The sequence below is a fragment of the Rhamphochromis sp. 'chilingali' genome (assembly GCF_963969265.1).
Source record: "Rhamphochromis sp. 'chilingali' genome assembly, chromosome: 8".
Classification (NCBI taxonomy): Eukaryota; Metazoa; Chordata; class Actinopteri; order Cichliformes; family Cichlidae; genus Rhamphochromis; species Rhamphochromis sp. 'chilingali'.
The window spans coordinates 4,214,403-4,241,114 of NC_137935.1; the positions used below are offsets into that span (position 1 = coordinate 4,214,403).

Genomic DNA, 26,712 nt, shown 5'->3' on the forward strand with positions numbered 1-26,712 from the left:
GGAGAGGTTGGTGGGAAGGAGCAAGGTGGGGAGGATCCCCTCTGAGCACCAGGAGTTTGTAAAAGGATGGGATGGTTTATTTTAACCTTTTGAATTTTATTAGTCTGTATTTTAAGGGGGTGAAGGGAGGCAATAAAAAGAAGTAATCCTTTTAAATGGGGTGGGATTGTGAACCAAATGAGATGACGATGTTTTGATTTATGTCTGAGTGCCAATAAAATTTTTCGAAAGAAAAAAAATCTGTTCTTATCAGTTCGCACTTGATTCTCGGTCTTAGGCTAGGACTGCGATCCTCTCCATTGGGTGTCTGGTCAGCGAAAACCTGGGTATTCCCTCCATTTTGAAGGTAGGTGCTAATATTAATTGCTTTGTTCGGAAGCATTCCATTGTTGGCTTTTTGTGCTTGATTGTACCAGGGGCATTGGTTGGTTTTGTGGTGCCTCCGTCATGGCGGCTTATGCCAGCTTGCGGAGGCACCACAGTGTGCGTTTTAGCTTAACTGAAAATGTTGGAGAATTGCCAAAGATGTCCAGATTGGATTTTTCCAGGAAGATGATTCAACAGGTGTTGGGGTTTTCACCAAATGACCTGAACTGTATCCTGACTCTCCCTTTCAACAGGGGTTTTGACGTAAGTTTTTGCTCAAGTGCATTGTTGGAGGAGTTTTGGATGAGGTACGAGAATGTGAGACCACAATTTGAAATTTTCAATGTTGAGAAACTGACGGACAATACCTTGAAAACGGTGATTGTCAGAATGTTTAATGAAACGGTTAATGCTCAAGATATTTGTGTGTGGCTGGGGAGATACTGCACGGTGAAGGGCCAGGCGAGGAAGGTGAGGGATGTGGATGGAATATGGAACTGTGCATGGAAGGTCCCCATACAGCAATGGGAAGACTCCCATGGGTTCCGGGGCCTGAAACACCTCCCATCCATGATAGTCTTGGGGGACAATAGAGGCTACATTCATTACCAGGGGCAACCAAAGCTCTGCCGGAGGTGTGGGGAGCATGGGCAGCTGGTAGAGGCGTGCGAGGAAATCATTTGTGGGAAATGTAAGGAAAGAGGGCATACGTATGCTGAATGCAAAAATGACCATAAGTGCAATCTGTGTGGAGGAGAAGGTCATCTCTTCAGGGACTGCCCGAGGTCATTTGCAAATAAACTTAAGGGGAAAAACCTGATTAACGAGCAAAACCTGAGTGCAATAGGCAATGAGGTTGTCTTGATTGATGCAGCTGGGCCCGATAATTTGAACTTGCCGCCAGAACCCGTGAATGGAGGTGAGGAACAGGGAGAGGCGGGAAATGGGGAGGAGCATGGAAGGCCGGCCCAACCAGAAACCTCAGAGGAGGGGATGGGCGGGCAGGTGGAGAATGGAGCTCAAGAAGGGGAAAGCGGTGCAAGTGACAATGCCCAAGATCACCCCTCCCCCGACACCCAGTTGGCAAAGAGGACTGCAGCAGAATTGTCTTCCGGGACAATTGTTTCAGGGAAGAGGGGTAGGCTTGAAACACCGTCAGAGAGTTCCTCTGGCGAGGACTCCAGGGTCTTCCCCTCTGACTCGCCAAACGAGGTTTCCTTCCTTAATATAGTTTTACAGTCAACTCCCAAGGATCGTATGGCGAATGCAGCTTTGCGACAAAGGCCGTCACCTAGAGTCTGTAAAGGGAATAGAGCGACAGTCCTCCCTCGTGAACCATGTGAGGTGAAGGAAGAGCTCTGCTCACGGGAAATAAATTGATGTTACGACTCCCGAAGCTTGGGTTGAGCCTTTTGAGGAGAACAAACTCCCTTTAGTTTTATAATGACTAGCTTGCCTCTTGTTTTACTCCTTATGGCTCTGACCTTCTCATCTATAAATGTTAGAAGTGTTAGGACCAAAGTGAGAGCCCAAAGTGTGTTATCCTTTCTGAATAGTGTAACGTCAGATGTGATTTTAATTCAGGAATGTGCAATACCTTTCTTAAAAGCATACAATCAGTGGCAGGATATGTGGCCGCAATCGTCAATATGGAGTGGATCAAACGGGAATAAAAATGATGGAGTGGCCGTCTTGGTTAAAAAAACCCTCGTGCTGGTAAAGGGGAGCACTGTGGTGAGAGAAGGAAGAGCGCTTTTAGTCAATTTGAAATATATGGAAAAGGATTTTAACCTCTTGAACGTTTATGGGTCTAATGATAAACACGAGAGATATGATCTCCTAGAGGCACTGCAGCCCCACTTGTTGGGGAGGGTGCCTTTAGTGTTTGGGGGGGATTTTAACTGTGTTTTAAGCAGGAAAGACAGGAAACGAGCCAGACAAGATTTTAAGGTCGATAAGACGTCACTCTTATTGCAGGGGATGGTTAGAGATTTTAAACTAACAGACTGTTTTGCAGCAGTGCACCCCAGGGAGGAGGGCTATACCTGGTTTAGTGGGGATGGCGCTAGGGCCTCTCGAATTGACTACTTGTTTGTGAGAGACGTTTCACCAACTGAGGCTAGATTGATGCCTGTCTTCTTTTCTGATCACATGATGCTGTCCACTACTATCTCATTTGTTTCGGGTGTGACGATGGGGAGAGGAGTGTGGAGACTTAACTGCTCCTTGCTGGAGGACCAGAATCTGGTCAGCCAGTACAGGGAGCGGTATAGTGAATGGCAGACCCTCCAGGACCTTTATGAAACACGGGCTTTGTGGTGGGAAATGGTGAAGGGAAGGACACAGTTATTTTTTAAACAGGCCGGAAAAAAGAAGAAGGCCGCGGAGGACAGACGCATGAGGGGGTTGCAGAAACGACTACAGAGGTACTATCTCTTAAATCAATGGGGGATTGAATTTAATGAAGAAATTAAAGAGGTCAAAAGGGAAATGCAGGTGATTGCGGACACAAAAAGTAAGGGAGTCATTTTAAGAAGTAGAGAGAAAGAGAGAGAAGAAGGTGAAAAATGTACAAGATTTTTTAAAAAAAAAATTATGAGTAAACCTGGTGTTGTTTCTCAATTAAGGAACAAAGCTGGACAAAAAGTTGAGAATACCGGGGATATCATGCAGGTGATTGAAGATTATTACAAAGAGTTGTATGGGGAGAAAAATGTGGACGGAGAAGTCATTACACAAACCTTGGAGTTTATTGATAAGACTGTTGAGGCTAGTGGTATTCTAGGGCAAGCTTTTACATTGTCCGAGCTCAACCAGTGTCTTAAGAGTTTTAAAGGTGAGAAGTCCCCTGGGATAGATGGACTGTCGATTGAATTTTATCTGACCTTTTGGGACATTTTGGCTGCGGACCTACTTTCAGTGTTTACAGATTTTAGCAAATTGGACAGATTGCCTGACAGTTTTAGAATAGGTTTAGTCACGCTTATTCACAAAGGCAAAGATAAGACTGATTTGAGAAATTGGAGACCAATTACGCTCCTAAATTGCGATTGCAAGCTATTTAGTAAGCTCTTAGCAGCACGGATACAACCGGTTTTAAGTCAGATAATTCACCCGGACCAAGCCTGCGCTGTAAAGGGCAGGAAGATCGCAGACAGCCTCGTATTGATCAGGGATACCATTTGTTTTGCAAGGGATAGAAACAAGCGATTAATCGTCTTGAATTTGGATTTTGAGAAAGCTTTTGACCGAATATCACATCAGTATCTCTTTAGAGTGCTGCAGAAAATGGGCTTTCCAGAACGACTTATTTCTTGGGTGAAGCTGCTATATAATGGGATCGGGAGTAGAATTGTTGTCAATGGGACCCTGACCAGTGAGGTGGGGGTACACTGTGGTGTCCGTCAGGGATGCCCTTTGTCTGCACTACTATATGTCATTTGTATAGAACCACTGGCACAGATCTTGAGGAAAGATAAAGGAATAAAGGGGATGGAAATACCTGGGAGTGGTGGACAAACAGCAAAGTGCGTTCTGTACATGGATGATATTAACATTTTATGTACAGACCTTCCATCGGTGAAGAGGACCTTTGAGGCTACTGACTGGTTTGGGAAGGCCTCAGCTTCCAAGCTCAACAAGAGTAAGACTCAGGCACGATTTTATGGACCATGGGGGACTACTGAGCTGACTGGACTTGAGATGAACGTGGCACAAAATGACCAGAGGATTTTAGGGATTAGATTTGACAAGGAAGGAGGAGGTAAGACAAATTGGCCTGAAATTATAGGGAAAGTAAAGCAACGACTGGGGTTCTGGGGACTGAGAACGCTGACTTTTGAGGGGAAGGTGTTAGTCATTAAGGCAGTGATTTTACCCTTGCTTCTACTAGTTAGCGCAGTTTTTCTGCTACCCAGAAATGTGCTGCTAGAACTGGAACGGGCCATATTCTACTTCCTATGGAGTTCTAAATGGGAAAGACTCAGAAGGGAGATAATGAAGAAGATGAAGGAGGATGGAGGAAAGGGAGTCCCAGACTTGTATTTGTTTGTGGGAAGCCTCTATACGAGCAGCCACATGAGACAGGCTACGGGCCGTAGTAGCAACCCCCAAACACAGGCGTGGGTTAGATTTTGGTTGGGTAGCTATTTAAGACAGAGAAAACTTATACCAGTAGATCTTAGAGTACCCGTCTCTTTTACTCTTCCTTCAGCCTATGCTGAGTTAAAATCCTTTTTAGTCTCTTTTAATTTGGAGAATCAAGGCTTGGACATTTTAACTAAACACCGGTCTCTCATTTCTGTTGTGCAGGAGCGGGCAGTTGTGACTCCAGTCAGAGGCCTCTCTATTGGAGAAGCCACAGATGTGTGGCGTATGGTGAACCATCCCATTCTTTCAAACAAGCTCCGGGATTTGTCCTGGATGGTGGCCCATGGGATCCTCCCAGTCAGGGCCGTCATGCACTCCCGGGGCATGTCTGCAACAGCTATGTGTCCCCGACCTGGTTGTGGCGCGCCAGAGACGGTGAGGCACCTACTCTGGGAGTGCAGCGCTGCCGTAGACCTGTGGGCAATGGCCGGCTCCTCGCAATTCCCGTACTTACCAGCAAGGGAGGTCCTAACAGCACAGTTAGTGCTCTATGGGGTGAGCCAGGGTGTAAAGGCACAAAGGAAAGACTTTGAAAAGCAGTGGCTTACTCTCGCTGCCATCAAAGACGCCATTTGGACCTCCAGAAACTTGCTGGTAAGCAAGCACATGCAGATCCCCCCCCCGTGACTGCTCTCCGAATGGCGGCAGCAACAATAAAAGAGATCTGTGCTGCAAGCAGCAAGCCGTGGGAGCAGCCACAAAGAAGAATCGCCTCTGTGCCCATTCGGACGGAGGAGCCGGTGCCACACACAGGGAGGTCAAAGCAGCAACGGCCTGGCTCTCCGGGAGAGGCAGGTGGGAAGGAGCAAGGTGGTGAGGATCCCCCCTGAACACCAGGAGCTTGTGAAAGGACGGGACGGCTTTTATAAACTGTTTTTTATCGCTCCTGTGCATTTTCTTTTAAGGAAAGGGTGGGAAGAAATAAAAAGTAATCTTTTAAATTGGGTGGGAATTTGAATCTTATGAGATGACTGTGTTTGGTTTCTATGTTTGAGTGTCAATAAAATTTTTCGAAAGAAAAAAAAAATCTGTTCTTATCAGTTTAATATCTGATATGCCCCCGATTCGGGGGCAACGTATTAAACGTATTTTTAGAACAGGGAGCCGAACAAGGGGCTCCGTTCGCTCCGTTCGTTCCACGCATCGCCTCCAGGAACGGTGCCCCCTTTGCTGACTTTGTGCAAAAGCAAGAAAGCCAAACAAAGTAAGGTCTGCCAAGCCAAGAGCCAGAAAGCAGCCGGAAGCGGCGAACGTGCAGGGATAGAAGCTCAGAGAAATAAGGAAAAAAACTGGGAAGAGAGCGAGGAACTGAATATATTATTAAAGGAACAGGAGGTTTTGTTTCAGGAGAGGGCGAAAACAAGAATGTTTAAATTTATGCAGGAGGAGTATATGCAACAGGAGAAGTGCTCGGCCTATTTTTTTGCTCAAATGAAAAAGAAAGAGGAAAAAGGGGCAATTATGGAACTGGAAAGGGAAGGGAAATCGGTTACTGGACGGGATAATATTTTGAAGATGGTAGAGGAGTACTACAGTTCATTGTTTGGTGTGGAAGAAGTAGATAGAGGGGCTCAAGAAATGGTTTTAGGTTTTCTGAAAGAGAGGTTACCAGAGGACGCAAGGAAGCTTTTGGAAAGGAGCATAACAAACCACGAACTATACGAGGCGATAAAGACAATGAAGAATAACAAGGTACCTGGGATAGATGGACTCACAAAGGAGTTTTACATCACCTTTTGGGATCTCATCGGAGACCACTTGTTGGAGGTATTTGAAGAAATGTGTGAAACGGGTAGAATGCCAAAGAGTATGAGGACGGGTGTGATAAGTTTACTACATAAGAAAGGCTCACCTGCTGTGCTTTCAAATTATAGGCCTCTTTCAATGGTCTGCGTGGACTACAAAATTTTGAGTCGAACTCTAGCAAGACGCCTGGCCCGAGTCTTGCCTGCTATTATTAATGCAGACCAGACATGCGGGGTAAAGGGCAGGCAGATTGGTTGGAACTTACAATTACATAGAGATGTGCTTACATACATCGGAGAGAGGAACTTGACAACAATATGCGTAACACTTGATCAGGAAAAAGCTTTTGATAGGGTCAATTATGATTTCTTATGGAGGGTGATGAGAAATTTTGATATAGGAGGAAAATTTTTGAATTGGATAAGTATGATGTATACTGACATAATTTGCAAGATAAAGATAAATGGACACTTAACAGAGGAAGTACAACAAACGAGAGGGCTACAGCAGGGTTGCCCCCTGTCCGCCCTACTCTATGTTATATATGTAGAACCTTTAGCATGTGCAATAAGAGGAAACGAGAAAATTAGAGGAGTGCCCTTGCCAGGGGGGGAGGTGTTGAAGATCTCCCAGTACGCTGACGACACAGTTCTTTACTTGGAAGATGATGGAAGTGTGAGGGAGATGATACGAACAATACAGACCTTTGAGAGCGCTGCGGGGTCAAAGGTCAATAAGGAGAAATCAAAATATAAATTTTTGGGACGATGGGCAGGTAGGAGAGAGACGCTTTGCGGGCTTTCTTTGTGTGAAGGGCCCATGCGGGTCCTGGGCATAGATTTTGGAAATCCAGGGGGGGATGCAAATTACAACTGGGATTTGAAGATAGCGAAGATCTTAAAGAAATTGGGGATGTAGTCAAAAAGAAAGGTCACTATAACTGGCAAAGTTTTGGCCGTAAAAGCTGACATCTTACCTGCCCTACTCCATTTGGCATACGTCTTTCCAATGCTACAGACTCATAGGAAGGTGCTAACACGGGGAATTTTTAAATTAATATGGGGGGGGGTATGAATATGTAAAAGAACAACTATGTATCAGACAATATCAAAAGGTGGGAGAGATGTCCCATACATCCCTTTGAAATTGGATGTGATGTATTACAGTAACATATGTGCTCCTCTCCAGCCACCCCTTTCCTGTCAAAGTGGAACTCTGGAGCAGAGCAGGCGGGGCCTGAGATCTGCCCCTTCAGCCAAGCAAACAGGGCCTACCGTGACGCCGGAAGCCGGGACGAGGAGTCACTGTGGCTTCCTGCGAGGCCAAAGAAACACACACTCTGGCTTCTGGGAGGGAGGGATGTCCCATACATCCCTTTGAAAATGGATGTGATGTATTACAGTAACATATGTAATTTATTGAACAGGTCCAATGTACATAAATGCCAAGTCTTGATCCGCTTTTGGTTATCTGGCCCCATGAGACAATTGATCGAGTGGGATAATAGGGTGCCAAGGGCGGAAAGCAGACCAGACTATTTTTCAAGGATGATTAAATGGCGGGAGAAGCATCAGGAATATAAGGACAAAGACCTCATGTTGAATCACAAAAAAATTGTATAGAGCCATGGTGCAGAAAATGCAAACCCAAAATTCATGGGTGCAGGAGGAGGTATGGATACGAGCTCAGGAGAAGGGACTGAGCAACGGCTGCAGGGATTTTAACTGGCTGCTGCTGCATAAAAAAATACCGGTAAGATCAATAATGCATGCACATAGATTATGTGATAATAAGAACTGTCCAAGAAGCACATGTCAAAGAGAAGAAACAATAGAACATGTAATGTGGGGATGCCCCTTTGCGAGGGAAGTGTGGGGTGAAATGCAGAAGCAGTATGTTTGTTTAAAAGGGATTTCGTACGATGAAGTAATGTTCCTTACGGGATGGGAGAAGGGAAGTAACCGAAAAGGAAAGTCTTTGTTATTAGTGTCCTTGGTAAAACTATATTTGTAGAAGGCCCGGCAAGGGTATATTTTGGGGTCATACAAATGGACAGCCAAGAGTATATGTAGATTGGTAGAGAAGGAAATAGAAAAAGTGCGGCTGCTGGAGAAATTGAAATGGGGGTGGGATACAATCAAAGATGGATGGAAAGACATTCCTTAGAAGTCACTTAATATAGAGGCCTAAGAAGAAAAGTTTTTTGGTTGTTTTGTTCGTTTCTTTGAGAGCAACACATGGTAAGATCAGTATTGAGTTGATAAAAGGATTGGAAAATAAGGTAACGGGGATTTTTATGCCAATTTAGAAGATGTGATGTAACTTTGGTATGACTGTACAATTGAACGTGTGTTTCTCCTCTTTACGACTTATTATTTTGCTATTTAGATGCCACAGTACTTGTAGAAAGGACCTTTGAACCTTTCGATCAATGGAGAGAGAAAATGTCTCGCTTTGTATAGAATAGGCTTACCCTTTGTGATGTTTAATAATCTACATGTATGTGATGTTTTGTTTTTTGAAAATAAAAAAAGGAAAAAAAAAATCTGTTCTTATCGAGAAGCAATATGGCAACTGCGTCGGCCAGTTATGGGGAAGAGATGGACAGAAGGAGTGGAATGAAGAATACTTTACGTTTTGATTTGATCGACAAAGACTCTGCTTTCCAAGACCGGATAACTTTTGGGAGAAGAATCCTCTTTGACGCTCTCAACATACAGCCAGAAGAGATCTATTGCCTACAACAGAGCACAGCTAAGAAATATTACGATGTGACGCTAACTACCACAGAGAGAGCAGAGGACGCGAGACGGAAAGCCAACACAGCAGTAAGCGAAGACCTAAAAAGATACGCGGTAAAAAAAAAAATCTGTTCTTATCAGTTTAATATCTGATACGCCCCCGATTTGGGGGCAACGTATTAAACACATTTTTAGAACAGGGAGCCGAATTAGGGGCTCGCTCCGTTCGCTCCACGCTCTTATCGAGACGTTCGCCGCTCTTACCATCTCGATAAGAGATTCCAATGCCTGAAACCATTGACGTGAGCAAGCCATCGCATTTTGTCCCAGTTCAAAGGGCACACCGAGAGAAGAGCAGACACATGGATCTTTGCTTTGGACACAAGAGTGAGGGGAGAGCGCGAACGCAGTCCCCCACTACCACAAATTATGCAGTTGAGATTCCCGCATTTGGGGAATTCACAAGGGTCAGCACAACCGGAGTGCAATGGTTGAGCCTCGCCCTGGGTGAACCACCTTCGTGATCATGGTATGTTATATCTATAGTTTATACCAAAAAGTTCTACTTTGGTTTCATCTGACCACATGACATTCTCCCAATCCTCTGCTGTATCATCCATGTGCTCTCTGGCAAACTTCAGACGGGCCTGGACATGCACTGGCTTCAGCAGCGGAACACGTCTGGCACTGCGGGATTTGATTCCCTGCCGTTGTAGTGTGTTACTGATGGTGACCTTTGTTACTTTGGTCCCAGCTCTCTGCTGGTCATTCACCAGGTCCCCCCGTGTGGTTCTGGGATCTTTGCTCACCGTTCTCATGATCATTTTGACCCCACGGGATGAGATCTTGCGTGGAGCCCCAGATCGAGGGAGATTATCAGTGGTCTTGTATGTCTTCCATTTTCTGATGATTGCTCCCACAGTTGATTTTTTCACACCAAGCTGCTTGCCTATTGTAGATTCACTCTTCCCAGTCTGGTGCAGGTCTACAATACTTTTCCTGGTGTCCTTCGAAAGCTCTTTGGTCTTGGCCATGGCGGAGTTTGGAGTCTGACTGTTTGAGGCTGTGGACAGGTGTCTTTTATACAGATGATGAGTTCAAACAGGTGCCATTCATACAGGTAACGAGTGGGGGACAGAAAAGCTTCTTACAGAAGACGTTACAGGTCTGTGAGAGCCAGAGATTTTCCTTGTTTGAGGTGACCAAATACTTATTTTCCACCCTAATTTACGTATAAATTCTTTACAAATCCTACCATGTGGATTCATGGATTTTTTTTTCACATTCTGTCTCTCACAGTTGAAGTGTACCTCTGGTGCAAATTACTGACCTCTGTCATCATTTTAAGTGGGGGAACTTGCACAATCGGTGGCTGACTAAATACTTTTTTGCCCCACTGTAAATAAGGTGGGAGACAACGGGCATCCTTGCCTTACTCCAGCTTTCACTGCAACTGTAGTAGTCTGTACACCATTCACATTCACAACACTACTACAACCAGAATACAACACCCGCATCCATCTCCGAAAGACTTCTCCAAATCCTAATTTATCTAGGACTTTCACCAGAAAGGCATGACTGACATTGTCAAAGGCTTTTTCTAAATCCAAGCTTAACCCACAAAGGTGGTTCACCCAGACCCATGTGAGAGTATTAGTTGTTGTTTACTTGACCTTTTTTGTGTGTTTTTTTCCCTTTGTGGGTTTCGCCATCTTGGGTTTTTGATTTCAGAGTCTTGGTTGCTTATTTGTTTTAATTCTTTATGAATGAACATATGTAATTTTGAACAATAAAACTCTTTGAAAATTGAAAAATTATTTACCTCTATAGTTTAGAGCGGAACATCCCCCTTTGTATGTTAGGTCTGGATTTAGAAAAGGCCTTTGACAACGTCAGTCACGTCTTTCTGATGAAAGTTCTCTATAGCTTAGGATTTGGGGAAGGGTGTAGGAGATGGATCCAGGTGTTATATACTGGATGTAGTAGTGTCGTGGTTGTGAATGGGGCACAGACCGCTACGGTCCCAGTGAAATCTGGAGTAAGACAGGGATGTCCCTTGTCCCCTATTTTGTTTATATTGGTGATGGAGCCACTGGCATGCGCACTAAGAGCTAATGAGCTAATTAAGGGGTTGATTCCACCGGGTAGCGGAGGGTTGGAAATAAAATTCTCCATGTATATGGACGATATAACTCTGCTGCTTACAGACAATAAGTCGATTGAAGTAAGTTTGGCAGTTTGTGAAGCTTTTACAAAAGCCTCAGGGATGAAAATTAATAAAGAGAAGAGTGAGGTGATTTACTTTAAGTGGCATGAGATTAAAGAAAAAATGGGATTGCAAGAAAAATCAGAAACGTTGAAAATTTTAGGGGTGGAAATAGGAGAAAATATGAGAATTAAGAATTGGAATTCAAAATTACAAAAAATACAAGGGAAACTGTTGAACTGGAAAGATAGGGAACTCTCCTTTATAGGTAAGGTTCTGGTAATAAAAGCTGAAGTAATAGCTTCTATAGCCTTTTTGGCAACGACGTTGCCAATCCCTTATGAAATATTAACTTCATTGAGGAAGGCGATGTTTCATTTCTTTTGGGGAGGTCAACATGAGAGAGCAAAGAGGGAAGTTATGTACAAACCAGTAGGGAAAGGGGGGAGAGCAGTACCAGAATTAGAGTCCAAGTGCAATGCAATGTTTATCACCCCAATTCTTAAGGCATGTTTTAGTGACCCTAAAGATAAACTTTGGCCATACTTTACTAAGTTTTGGGTGGGTCGGAAAGTTTTTCAGGCGTGGGGTGTGCGCCCCCCCTTAACGTGCCCTTCTCTGAACAATATCCTGTAATCTACAAGGTAGTGTTTAGTTTGCTGAAACGTCTTCCGACTAGGATAACCCTTCAGGAGATAACTCGCGCAACTATAGAGGAGACATTGTTTCCAACAGGTAGCATGTCACCGATAGGAAAATTGCGTGAAACCCACACTAAAATGGCTTGGGGTAATGTAAATAACAAATGCCTGCTAAATCCTCATAAAGACTTAGCGTGGCAAGCTGTTCAAGAATGCTTGCCAACAAGAGCCCTGGGTGAACCACCTTCGTGATCATGGTATGTCCCCTGCCAGGTAAGTATGAGTTGCCAGCGTGGGAGACAGGGCTCCCCCTTCCACATGCAGCACTCTGGATATATATATATATATATATATATATATATATATATATATATATACATACATACACACAGTGGGGCAAAAAAGTATTTAGTCAGCCACCGATTGTGCAAGTTCCCCCACTTAAAATGATGACAGAGGTCAGTAATTTGCACCAGAGGTACACTTCAACTGTGAGACACAGAATGTGGAAAAAAAATCCATGAATCCACATGGTAGGATTTGTAAAGAATTTATTCGTAAATCAGGGTGGAAAATAAGTATTTGGTCAATAACAAAAATACAACTCAATACTTTGTAACATAACCTTTGTTGGCAATAACAGAGGTCAAACGTTTACTATAGGTCTTTACCAGGTTTGCACACACAGTAGCTGGTATTTTGGCCCATTCCTCCATGCAGATCTTCTCGAGAGCAGTGATGTTTTGGGGCTGTCGCCGAGCAACACGGACTTTCAACTCCCGCCACAGATTTTCTATGGGGTTGAGGTCTGGAGACTGGCTAGGCCACTCCAGGACTTTCAAATGCTTCTTACGGAGCCACTCCTTTGTTGCCCGGGCGGTGTGTTTTGGATCATTGTCATGTTGGAAGACCCAGCCTCGTTTCATCTTCAAAGTTCTCACTGATGGAAGGAGGTTTTGGCTCAAAATCTCACGATACATGGCCCCATTCATTCTGTCCTTAACACGGATCAGTCGTCCTGTCCCCTTGGCAGAAAAACAGCCCCATAGCATGATGTTTCCACCCCCATGCTTCACAGTAGGTATGGTGTTCTTGGGATGCAACTCAGTATTCTTCTTCCTCCAAACACGACGAGTTGAGTTTATACCAAAAAGTTCTACTTTGGTTTCATCTGACCACATGACATTCTCCCAATCCTCTGCTGTATCATCCATGTGCTCTCTGGCAAACTTCAGACGGGCCTGGACATGCACTGGCTTCAGCAGCGGAACACGTCTGGCACTGCGGGATTTGATTCCCTGCCATTGTAGTGTGTTACTGATGGTGACCTTTGTTACTTTGGTCCCAGCTCTCTGCTGGTCATTCACCAGGTCCCCCCGTGTGGTTCTGGGATCTTTGCTCACCGTTCTCATGATCATTTTGACCCCACGGGATGAGATCTTGCGTGGAGCCCCAGATCGTGGGAGATTATCAGTGGTCTTGTATGTCTTCCATTTTCTGATGATTGCTCCCACAGTTGATTTTTTCACACCAAGCTGCTTGCCTATTGTAGATTCACTCTTCCCAGTCTGGTGCAGGTCTACAATACTTTTCCTGGTGTCCTTCGAAAGCTCTTTGGTCTTGGCCATGGCGGAGTTTGGAGTCTGACTGTTTGAGGCTGTGGACAGGTGTCTTTTATACAGATGATGAGTTCAAACTAGAGATGGCACGATACCACTTTTTTATGTCCGATACCGATATCATAAATTTGGATATCTGCCGATACCGATATGAATCCGATATAGTGTTTTTTAATCAACAAAACTGTTTTTTAAATATCTTGCTGCATTTTGTATAAGTTCATACTCAAGTTTAAAACAACAACTACACTAAAGCTATTCTGTTATACCTGTATGCAAAAAAAAAAATATTTCATAGTTCAGCAATACTGATCAATCTAATAAACTTAAACCTGCACCATCCTCCCTATTCTGGTATTTTAAAGAGTACTTAGCGTAAATATTAAGCAACCTAACTAATAGGGTTCCAACTCCCAGCAACAAAAATAAATAAATAAAAAATAGGGAACCACCCCTCACACTCCACCTCATGATGCTTAATCGACGTAATCAACCTTAATTTGATGCAGTGTGAAAAAAAATGCACAGAAATAAATTATTTTTCAAGAAATATTAAATACTATTATAATTATTATTTATTATTTATTATTATTATTTATTTATTATTATTATTATTAATACGCCCGTATTTTCTGTGTTCGGTCCTCAGATGGTTGAGGCAATGTTAGAAAGATAAAGATACTAGAGTGTGTTCCTGAGAATTTTTTTTTTTTTTTTTTGGTCATAATGACCAGTCAAGCTTTGGCTAGTTGATGATACTTTGTCCCATAACTGTAAATGTCTTTTATTGTTTGTTTCTGTTTGTTTGTTGTTCATTTTCAATTTAAAAAATGAAAATAAAAGGTTTAAAAAAAAATTGCAGACTGCACAGATGGTACCTTCCCAAAGGAAAAAGTACTATAGCTTACTAGGGTATATATATTATACTTAATAGTTACTATATACAGTAATGGACTTCTATTCATTTTGCATCAAATTAAAACTTTGGGTGTCAGATAATTATTTATTAAAAGCTAGACATTTTAAATGAGAATAAGAAAGAAAAGTATGTCTTTGTGCCCCCTTTTCCCTGTTCATGCCCTATCGGCCCCCCTGGCTAAACTTTGCTAGATCCGCCCCTGCACAGTTACAGCCGTCAGCTACGTAGAAAAAGATCCTCGAGTAGAAAGTAATATTAAATAAATTCTAACAACAGCTGATTAAGCTTAAACGTGCTGCTGTTGTTCAGCCGCTGGTTTCCTCTTTCTGGTGCAAAGTGGGCCAAAAGCAAACTAGAGACACGGACTCCCGACAGAAAAGCCGATCAGCTGATCATTAAGCAGTTTCATGATTGAAGTAGCAGCAAGAAGAAGCAGTCGCTCCATATATCGCTTGTTAAGCTTAACGCAGGAATGCTTTACAAACATTCAGAGATGGACTTACACACTTGCTTTACTTCTCTCGGGATAACTTTGTCGGAGATGAAATGCCGGGTTGCTAGCGAAGCTCCAAATGCTATCCAGACCACCGACAGGTCCCGCATGCCACAGCCGCTCTATCACGTGATGCATACTGCTCCGAGTGCTAACGTTCTGAGGTGAGTTACGGCGTGTGGCAAGTTTTGTCAGGTGCTTTCGTGATATTTAATGGATCGGATTACATTTTTTATTTTTCTCCGCTATCCGATCCAGTAATTTAGGTCAGTATCGGACCGATACCGATACGATCGGTCCATCTCTAGTTCAAACAGGTGCTATTCATACAGGTAACGAGTGGGGGACAGAAAAGCTTCTTACAGAAGACGTTACAGGTCTGTGAGAGCCAGAGATTTTCCTTGTTTGAGGTGACCAAATACTTATTTTCCACCCTGATTTACGAATAAATTCTTTACAAATCCTACCATGTGGATTCATGGATTTTTTTTTCACATTCTGTCTCTCACAGTTGAAGTGTACCTCTGGTGCAAATTACTGACCTCTGTCATCATTTTAAGTGGGGGAACTTAAACAATCGGTGGCTGACTAAATACTTTTTTGCCCCACTGTATATATTGAACAATACAAAATTTTTAATTTATTTCATCAACTTTTCTTCTGACGATGCTGTCTGTGTTGAGAGCTCAGTGGATCTGCGTTCCACTACTCTGCCTAGGCTCCACTGTCGAGCGCAGATCCACTGAGCGCAGAGCAAGCTAGCGAGACAGAAGTTAAGCTCGTTGCAACATGGCAACTGCCTCAACACTACCCAAAATAGAACCTCCCCCACTCTCATTCAGATCTGGCGTTTGGAACTATTTTGGTTGTCATGTGAATTATGACCCTGATGGTAAGCGCATCATGGACAAAAGTAAAACAGTATGTGCCACGCAATGCTCAATTACACTGGTGGGAACTAGTGCGTTAGCGCAGTTAGCTCGTTAACGTGTTGACGCCGTCCAGCCCCACGCATGGGACGATCCGCGGTAACTCCTTAACTGTACTTTTGAGTTAAAATATATATTTATAATTTTAATAAGTGACAAATTAAAAAATTATGGCATGAACACTGTTTTGTATCAAAAAAATATCGAACCGTGACACCAAAGTATTGAACCGAACCGTGAATTTTGTGTATCATTGCACCCCTAATATATATGTGAGGCCATGAAAAGTTGACGCTGGTAATCTTTTCGGACCACAGTGCAGTAAGCGCTACAGTGGTGGTTAGCGGGCCCTACACAACTGGTCCAAAAGATTAGCTATGGCAAATAAATAATAATTATTATTATTATTATTATTATTATTATTATTATTATTATTATTATTATTATTATTATTATTATTATTATAATATGGAAAGCCTGCAACCTTTCATTTACTGGCAAAGTACTGGTGATGAAAATAGATATACTTCTTACCCTGCTATACCTGGCTTACATATTCCCCATGCATGAAGCAGTTAGAAAAGAAACAACGGGGCGGTCTGCCTCTCCCCACCGCAGGGAAAAGGGTAACACCACCTGAGTCTGGGTGCAGTTCCCCTCCTCCAGGGGCAAGGGTACCTAGACCCGGTTCGTAGAGTACGCTTGGGGAGTGTGATCGTGTGTACAGCGTCTCTTTATGTCTGTCTCCACGTTGGTTGAGTGTGGAGTAAGTGCATATGAGAGCATGAGGGTGGGAATGGATGTTTGTGTCTGTGTGTGCCTGTATGTCTGTGTCTATATGTCAGGTTGGGTATCAGACGCCACCTCTCTGGGGACATCTCAGGCCCTCCAAGGTTTGGAGGCCTATCTCCACCTACCACCACTTCCCCTGCCAGTGGCGGACTCCCTCAGGTGTCGGTGCGTTGGTGGTTTTTTGTGTCTGGGGGTGGGCGTCCAGGTACACACCGGCTCACTCCTTGGCGGCCGCTTATCGGGGCCTGGAGCCTGGGGCTCGCTCGGGCCACTTCGGAGGTGGGGTGACCCCGGCCTCTCGGCCTGGGGCTCGGTCACTCAGGCGCAGCTGGCTGCCGGTGGAGCTCACGGGCGCGTCACTGCAACTGCTCCGCGGCTGCTGAGTGAGCCCTCATCTGGGACTCTCCTCAGCTCTAACTGAGACAGTGGCGCGGCTGCCCCTCTGTTGGTCTTCCTTGGTCTCTTGTGTTCTGGGGGCCTCTGGATGTCTGGAGTTTTGATCTTCTCCATACCTGCTTCGTGCCCTGGAGGACGGGGCTGTGGCTCCCCACACTCCCTAGCAGATCGTTACATGGAGAAACCTTTGGAATGCAAGCATGCTGATCCACACAGGTATGCACACAGGTGTACACATGGGTATTCACAGACGCGGACTACAGCTTTCTTGGCTGCTGCCTCAAAGCACATTGTGCGCTGTCTATCTTGCGTGCTGCACAATATCGTTTATTATTTAGTATCTACTGATATCTACTGCTAGCTAGTTTATTGTGATGGTGCTGTTTTTTTTATTATGTTTTTTATTATGTTGCTCTTTGTTGTTTGCTTTCTCTTCTGTTTTTTTTCTCCATACAGGTGACCCAGGTGTTTTGTTTGTTTGTTCTTTCTTCCCCCCTTCTCACCGTCTCTTCTCCCCTTTGGTTTTCTTTCTCTCCCTCTTTCTTTCATTCTTTCTCCCTGTCCTATCCCCCAGTCATGTCTGTCCCGTTTGTAGCAACTGAAAATAAAATAAATTCATAATTATAATAAAGGTCAATCGAATGGACCAATATGGCAAGGCCATGATGATCCACTTGGTAAAATAAATCCGCTTGGCATCTTTCTTGGCCTTAAGACAACAATTCTGATGGCTAAAGATCCAAACGGGACACAAAAAAAAAAAAAAAAACACCCTTAGAAAACTACCTAAACTGAGAACACAAATAACTAAACAGGCAGGCTTGCAGACAGAACACACAGTGTGGAATGAGGGAGATTGCAACACAGAGCAAGTCAAAGACAGAGCTTAAATACAAAGAGGGATAACGAGGGAAGGAGACACAGAAGGAGAGCACAGCTGGGAGTAATCAAACATGACGAGACAAAGCAGACGCAAAACTGAAAACATTAACATAGGATGCAGACTGTCAAAGCAAAACACTATCTAAACCCTGGGTGAAACAAAAACCAAACAAAAGACAAGTGCTAACCCTAACTCCCTAACTGAAAAAACAGTATAGATAATAATAAGGCAGTTCACCCCTTCTGCTTCAGTACCTTTTTACACGTGAAAAGTAACTACAATCTATTTACACAGCTCAGCGATCCTCAGGGAACACACACACAAAAAGTCATCAAGGGCTTCGGAGGCCAAGGACAGGTCTGCTGCTGCTGTAGAGGGTTTTTCAAATCAGCCACTTGATCAGGAAATCAATCAGCAGCTGCCAGCTCTCCAATCAGCAAGGACCTGCAGGTTCTTAAAAATACAGAACACACAGAACAAAATCCAGCCACTGGGATTCAAATTATGGGTAGGTTCATAACAGCCAGACAATCAAGCATGAATAGAATAAGATGTATGCCAACATATGCTGAGAGGAGAGAAGCTGCAACTCAGGATAGTCACATTTTGGGGGCTTTAATAAATTTGGCCAGATTTTCAGAAATGAGAGCTACTCCGTCCAAAGTAGGATGGATGCCATCTCTCCTAACAAGACCAGGTTTCCTCAAGAAAGTTTCCCAATTATCTATAAAGCCTACATGTCGGAGACCACTCACACAGCCAGCAATTGAAGGAGAACATGTGGCTAAACATGTCACTCCTGGTCCGATTGAGGAGGGGACCAGAGAAAACTACCGAGTCCGACATTGTTTTGGCAAAGTTAAACACCAAAATTGATTTTAGTGACCTCCGACTGACATAACCGGGTGTCATTACTGCTGTCGTGAATTATAATTTTACTAAATTTATGTTTACCCTTAGCCAGCAGTTTTAAATTTCACTCAATGTTGCCTGCTCTGGCTGCTAGCAGTGTCCAAGAGTTTTGTCCCCCCCGGCTATGGCTCTGGGCCCCACACTTTGGGAAGGTCTGCTTTAGAGGAAGAGATAACTTTTGAAGAACTATATGATGTTAAAAATGAAGGACAGGAAAGTGCTGGGGTAGAAGATATAGAAGATAGGCACTTGGCAGCTATATGTATTAGTTTGATATAGTTGACCAGAAAGTCATTGATTGCTAATAGAATGAAAAGGTTAAATAAATCGTCAGATAGTAAAAGAGTATTAAATCTCCAAGGGGGGCAAGAGCGAGGTCTACCAATGAAGTTTTTATCAAGGCTTAGCAGAGCATGTTCTGAAATATCGATTGGGTAGTATTCAGAAGACTTGACTTAATGCATTAGAGAACTATCAACAAAAAAATTATCTATATGGGAATAGAACTGGTGTACCTCAGAGGAATAAAAATACTTTGTTTGTGGATTATGTGTCCTCCAAGGATCTACAAACCCATTCTGAGACATGAAGTCCAAGACTGATTTTGACATAGAGGACTAAGGAAAGACACGAAGTGAGGAGCCGGCTAATGTCGGGCTCATTACACAATTTAACTCCCCAGCAAGAATTAGACAATTGGTAGAAGAGTGCTAATTAGGTTATTTGTAAAATCTGGGTTATCAAAATTTGGAACAAAAAGTTTAACTACTAAAACAGGAGTGTGAAATAGAGTACTAGTGATTATAAGGAATCTTCCTTTTTTTTTTTATCCTTTATTGTTTTGGAAACTGTAAAATGAAGCTTCTTACTAATTAAAATGGCTACTTCTCTGGCTTTAGAGTTAAAGGCTGAATGAAAGATCTCCCCAACCCACGAATACTAAAGCTTGAAATGATGTGTATCCTGCAGGTGTGTTTCTTGTAAAAGTATTATATCTGGGTTTTTCACATTTTTCACGCTTCAGACCACCCATCCATCCCTCCCCTTGCTTGCACTCTGTCCTTCCCCAAATGAAGGAACGGTACAGAGTCAATGACAAACTTGTGCTTACAGTTAAATAGCGCAATAGGAAAAAAAAAAAACACTTCTAAGTGCTGGGTGAATTCTGCAGAACTAGACAAGTAGTATAAAAGGAAAATATACGATAGGCAGTATTCTCAAGAACCAAGAATGCCTGCCGTGAAAGTACTGTTTAAGTTAAACCCATAAGGAACAAACATTTAAAAACTGACCCATACATTTTTTTGAACATCAAAGAATAGCTTACCCAAGAGAAAGAAAAATAAACTCCTCAAAAGTATAAACCGGAAACCTCGACAGTTCCCCTAGGTATATTTTTCTTACTTGGTTATCATCTTGTAAGTTTTGGCCTCCTCTGTAGAGGTAAAATCCAGTGTGACCCCATCACGAGTAATCCGCAGCCAGGCTGGGTGAAGCAGTGGGAACCGGACCCCTTGAGCTGGCGGCAGCAGTCTGTGAAGGCTGCACATGCTTGCGCCGTCTTGGCGGCCTAATTGGGGAAAACAGAGTCGGTCAAATTGTTCACCTTAATCCACTGAAGCTCCCTTGCCCTCGACAGGATTTTAACACAGTCAGTATAGTAATGTGGTTTCACTACTATGGCATGGGGCTGCTCACCTGTCTTAGGCTTGGGAGGCAGAGTACGGTGAACAGGATCTAGCAGCGGCTCCTCGGCGAGGTCAAAGGCCTCCTTTAATTGAAAAAACAGCCAACTCTGCAGTAGCTCACTACTACTACTCACACCAAACTGCCATTAGCCGGAAATCAATTTTACTCCCTTTAAACAGAATAAAAAGTCTTGCAAGTTGACTTGGAATAATGTTAAAAAGATTTGGCATGGCAAATTGTTCTGGAATGTTTACCCACAAGAACATTCCTAAAAAGGAGGGAGTCCACAAGAAGTTTTCAATGCCCCACAGGAAAGTGTGGAGAGGATGAGATGGTCATAAATGTGATTTAACGTATGAAAGAATAGCACATGGTCTTGTGGCGGGGCGTGGTCTGCGGTGCTGCTGCAGGGGAGATGGACACACCTGCATGGCATCTGCAATCACGCCTCACCAGCTTTAACATCTGTACCAGGTCCTGAAATTGGTTGGAGAGGGACAAAAAGGAAGAAAAATGGAGACACAACAGACCCGTCTAATTTTAGACCCATTAGTTTGCTTAGTATGGATTAGAAAATACTAACCAACCAGGTTAGTACTTGAGCTTGCTAACATCGTTCTTCAAGACTTTCTTGTAACTCCCTTGTACCATAATGACTACCAGACTGTGACAGTCCACACGGACAATCCGTGGATGTCCGAAAAGACAATACAATATTTTTTAGGGACATTTGTAACTGTGCTACCCAGAGTCAAGGAGATCAAAGTTGCATTGGGAATATGGACAGGGAAAAGACAATTTAGAATTAAATTAAAGGAAGACCCAACTGGTTATGAAAGACATTGTCACCCACCTGCATGTTTCACTATTCGTGCAGATTGGGGGATTCATTATGTCAATTAATAATTTTTTAGAAATGCAGTACATATGGACATACAGAAGATGCATGTAGCCAGGTGTGTTGCTGAAGTTGTAATGCACTGGGACACAACGTAAGAGACTACAATGAATTAAGGAAATATCATTTATGTAATGCCGAATCTCACTTGGCTAAAAACTGTCCCAAACCTCGATCCTATGCAGTTGTTCTTAGGGACAATACTTTCGCCAGCAGCCAAGAAACAAAGAAATAAAAGACACCAATGATGCTGCAGTCAGTATTTCTCACTTTTTTCTCACTGGAATGCCTTAGCAACCCCCCAAGCTTACTAATTGATGAAGGAGCAAGATGAACATTGGCATCCTTTTTAGTTTTTTTTATTGTCTTTTGATATTTTTGTAAGAAGCATTTTCTAAACTACATTCATAATAACATGATGGATTTTAAAATTATGACCTGTTAAGAGGAGGAGCAGTCTTTACTTACTTAACAACTTGTAATTTTGACAAACTCATGTTTATCAAGGAATGGGTCAAGGGAGAGTCCAAATGGCATGTGGGGTGGGTACATTGCAGTGCAGACACTAAGTTGATAATTACACACAGGTTTGTTGCCAAAACTGCAACACTCTCTACAGGCTTTGTGTTATGCTCTAAAGAGTTAAGGAAATGTACTTTATGCTGAATCTCATTTGGCCAAGAACTGCCTGGAACCCTGACTTTATGCAACTTTTTTTGAGGGAAGGGATTTTGGCAGATGGCAGTGAAACAAGTGAAACTGAAAAACATCTCTTGAAAGTGGCACAGGTGGGGAAAATGAGTGTGTCAATTAGCAATTAGGAAAAGAAAAAAGATGGTTGTGGAAAAGTAGTGGCATGTAGTCAGAGTGGCCATGCAATATGTATGTAAAGAGGAGGCAAGGTTGAGTGTATGCGAGGACAAGGAGTCAGAGAGAGACCAGTGGTGTGACGACCCACTCCATATTGCCTTTTTTAAAAAATTTTTTAGGCTGTTTGTGTGTCTAATTTGCAGGCATTGGAGGGGTGGAAGGGCTCATTCCCAATCAGTGACAATGGCAACACCTGGGCCCTGTGCTCTCTAACAGCCATAAGCAGTCAGTTGCTGGGTGCTGCTTTACTTTGAGACACCTTTGCCTTTGGTTTGGTTCTCTACTAAGCAATATTGCGTACGCCATTCTTCCACCCATGCATGCATCTATACCACAGATTGTACTGACCGCACACTCCAGGGTTTGTGTAAGGCTTTGTTTTTGTTTCTTTTATTTGAAATACAATTTTGAATGATACTTGGTGAGGTAATGTAGTTCAAGCGGTAAGGAAGTTGAGAAGTAGATGGCATCTACTTCTCAACTTCAGCATCGATTTCACAGGTCTTTCCTCCCCACTGCTGTCAGACTCCACAACAAAGACTTTGCAGCTAATCGAACACACAAACCCACACATGTGCAATATTCTTTTTCTGACAAAATTGTATTTTAACTCAGTTGTATATAGCATTTGTATTCTATTTTTATCCTATTGTATATTTTATTTTATTCTATTGTATATAGTATTTTATTCTTTTCTATTCTGTACAGTTGTGTACAGTATCTTATTCTTATTGTATTCCAGTGTTCTCTAATTTTTGCTATATAACTGTGCACTGTTCACTTTCTGCTGTAACAAAACAAATTTCCCATGTGTGGGACTAATAAAGGTGATGTTATCAGCAGACTGGTCAAATTTCTTCTTAGTGTATTTTATTTTCTGGCATCTCCATTCTGCCATCTCATTTTGTATACTTTTTTTTTTTTACACGCACCTGAACCTCATTAGTCACTACCATTAAGAAATAGGTTAGATCAAACAACACAATCTAAAAAAAGAAACAAGAATAAGAATATTCATTTAATTTACGCACCCATTTACACAACTAAATGGTTCAAAAAGTAAAACACTTTATACAGTAAAACTCAAAAGGTTGCTTTAAAGAAAATAAACAATACTATGCAAAAAGGAAAAACCCTTCATTTGGTTGCACCCAGTGATGCTATCAATGACATCATGAACTTATATAAACAGGAAGTGCTGGGCCAGCCCCTCCGATACATCATGTACTTAGCAATTAACCACTAGAGAGCTGGACAGGTATGTTTATAAATCATATTATTATATTGGGCAAATCTCTTACATATTTGGACCTGGGGAAAGAATTGATTGTGAACTGGGAGGGGAAAATGCTTAAAACTATAAACTTCTATAAACTTTTAAAGTAAACACGATGCATTTAAGGTTATCCTGTTTGGTTTTTATTTAAGAAAAGAATTTTTTCCACTGTGTGAGGACTGAGTCTGTTTCTTGGATGTAATTTCTCCTGCCTTAGAGAAAATCCTCTCACATGGAACAGATGATGCTGGAGTGCACAGAAACTGCAACGCAAGTTTGTAAAGATGGGGGTATACAGTCTTCCTGGTTGCCCAGAAGTAGAGTGGATCCTCTGTCCGGGGAATCAAAGGATCTGCCATGTACCTCTGTACGTCCACTGTGGTATCTATGGTAGCATTCCTTGGCTGCCTCTCCACCACATGGCTTCTCACAGATCCCACAGACCATCACCTAAAAAAAATAATAAAAAAAATTAAATGGCTGCACATTTTGTAGAATAACAAAGATTTATTTATTTATTATAATAAATAATAATATTCACATTCTCCTCATGGCTGGTGGTTACCAGATAGTCATGGAGGCCTGTGTGAATGGGGCCTTATCCACTTGATTCTATACAGTCACCATGATTGTCACACAAGCAAAACAGCAGACAAGTTAAGGTCACGTGGTTAGAGGTCACATGTATATAATATAGACCTCTGCCTCCACAGAAGTTGGCGTCCCAGGTGGCATTAATGGGCATTTAACAAAGGTTTATTATGACCTGACCTACTTACAGCAAGCACTGAAAATAAAAATGATAATGTCTCTGAGATAGATCTTTTCCTTTCTGCTCTCTCATTTGCCAGCTGTTTAGGCACATGCTGCATCGAGAATTCATGGATGAGGAGACAAGGCCACTATCCAGGAGGTTTACAGAATGGGTCTACGGACCTGTTCATTCTTCACTTTATGACATGACCTCCATTGACACCAATGAAGAAAACTCTGTGTTAGAGATAATAATTTTTGGGAGTGAGATTCCGGTGAGAAATTCCAATTTTGACCTCATTTTAATTTATTTTATTATATTTCTATGCTTTATTCCCTCCAATGTTTTAGATAAAGTAGGAAATGGGGTATGCTGTGGGGTATGTTTGTAGAGGCAGTAGAGCCTTTTAAACAATGATGGAAACAGTGTTGAATGTGCTCAGATGAAACTAGAAGTACTCTATGCATAGGCAGTGTAGAGAGAAATTAACAGTAGCAAAATCCTCTTGCCTCACTGTGCTTAGATAGTATTGCATGGGATAAATTTAGCAAATATTAAATATATGATATATACTGTTCTATCGAAATTTAAAACAAATGTCCTCTTATGTGCATCTCATTTTTCTCAGAAACAAAAATCAGGAAAAAAATCAGGTAATTCTTTGTTTTTACATTCATCTGGTCCCAATCAGCCCAAATAGCAAAGAGAAATTAAAAATGCATGCCATGAAAGAGTTTGGGTTAATATAAAGGAGGTTAATATAAAACCTATCTTGTAAATTTCAGAATCGTCCCGAGATGCTTCAGATTGAACCACTTCGCAGTCTTCTTCAGAATAAGTGGGAAAGGTTCGCTTCCAAATTATTCTTGATGAATTTCTTGCTTTATGTGGTTTACCTGACCATCTTCACTGCTGTGGCCTTGCACAGAAAGGATGGAAAGGTAAAAAGGGTTAAACATCCTCTAACTTAAATGACAAATGTTTATGTTTTAAGACATTCACCTTTGCCTAAGCAAAGACTCTTAAACCCTCAGCCGCCATTTCCCATTGAAAATTTTCCACTTGACCATCTCCGTTGTGTTGGTGAGATCCTCAGTGTCTTTGGAGCACTAATCTTTCTCTATAAGACGCTAAGAAAGTGGAACCTGGTCACATCATTCACACAGAAAGAGTTAAACTTACTAATGTAATAACCTTGAAATCCCTAGATAAATCATTTCTGTAGGAACCCTCCGAATTTCAGGGTCCTATCTATTGATGGATTCAATGATATTGTGTTGTAAGTATCACCATCAAATATTTATATATACCCTGACCTTACTATTACTGCTGTCTTAGAAATCTCTTGTCTTTGCAGTTTCCTGCAGGCAGCACTCCTGATCTGTGTGATTATGTATGGCTGTGGGCAGGAGGAATACGTTGGACTTCTTGTGCTCTCCTTGCTTCTTGCCTGGGTGAACTTTCTTTACTACCTAAGAGGTTCCAAGCAATTAGGGATGTATGGTGTCATGATGCAAAGGGTAAGGGTTTTGTTACCAAAACTATGAAAATAGGCTGCCTGGGCAGATATGAGTGGCTCAGTTTAAAATATGTGTCTCTCTTTACATGATCTTACGTGACCTGTTGCACTTTTTATCCGTTTACTGTGTCTTGCTTTTTGGATTTTCTGCTGGTAAGATTTTAATAGACTCCAAATCTAAGAACATACGAATGTGCAAAATAGATGCTTACCAAGATTTGCAGTTTTGACTTGGATTTTCTCTCTTTTTTTTTTTTTATAGCTTTTGTTGCTCTTATACGTGACCCGCCTACAGTAGTGTCAGCTGCCCAAAACCTGACAGCTGACATACAGCTACAAGGAAGGAGCTTGACTGCTTCTGTAAATAAGCTAGGTTATAGAGACGTTCGTTTTACTATACTGGAAATGTTCAAGTTCACTATTGGAATGGGAGATCTGCAGTTCACGGACGACGTTCAGTACAAAGAAGTTTACCACATCCTGCTCATCTCTTACATAGTTCTCACATACATCCTCCTGCTGAACATGCTGATAGCCCTGATGAGCAACACAGTTGAAAGACTCTCAAACCAAAGCAAAAACATCTGGAACCTGCAGGTGGGATGCTGTTAAAGTCTGCAACCATGACCTCAAAAAATTCCAGGCAATTCTTCATTATATTAGTTAAGATACTGGATATTATATTTTATTTACAAGTCACCTCAGTAAATGGTAAATGGCCTGTATTTGTATAGCGCTTTACTTAGTCCCTATGGACCCCAAAGTGCTTTACACTACATTCAGTCATCCACACACACATTCACACACTGGTGATGGCAAACTACACTGTAGCCACAGCTGCCCTGGAGCGCACTGACAGAGGCGAGGCTGCCGGACACTGGTGCCACCGAGCCCTCTAACCACCACCAGTAGAC

At 42.5% G+C, this 26,712-nt stretch overlaps 1 protein-coding gene across 1 annotated transcript in view; it reads left to right on the forward strand.

Moving 5' to 3' along the window:
- Window positions 1–26,410, forward strand: part of LOC308401032 (transient receptor potential cation channel subfamily V member 1-like) — a gene marked incomplete at its 3' end in the record, with an annotated part of 94,241 nt that extends 67,831 nt beyond the window's left edge. The window contains exons 5-11 of the mRNA XM_080889096.1: window positions 24,377–24,553; window positions 25,065–25,220; window positions 25,314–25,417; window positions 25,505–25,558; window positions 25,637–25,799; window positions 25,885–25,951; window positions 26,061–26,410. Of these exons, the coding sequence (XP_080745222.1) occupies window positions 24,377–24,553; window positions 25,065–25,220; window positions 25,314–25,417; window positions 25,505–25,558; window positions 25,637–25,799; window positions 25,885–25,951; window positions 26,061–26,410 (1,071 nt within the window). The remainder of the gene's footprint in view (window positions 1–24,376; window positions 24,554–25,064; window positions 25,221–25,313; window positions 25,418–25,504; window positions 25,559–25,636; window positions 25,800–25,884; window positions 25,952–26,060) is intronic.
- Between the last annotated feature and the right edge of the window lie 302 nt (window positions 26,411–26,712).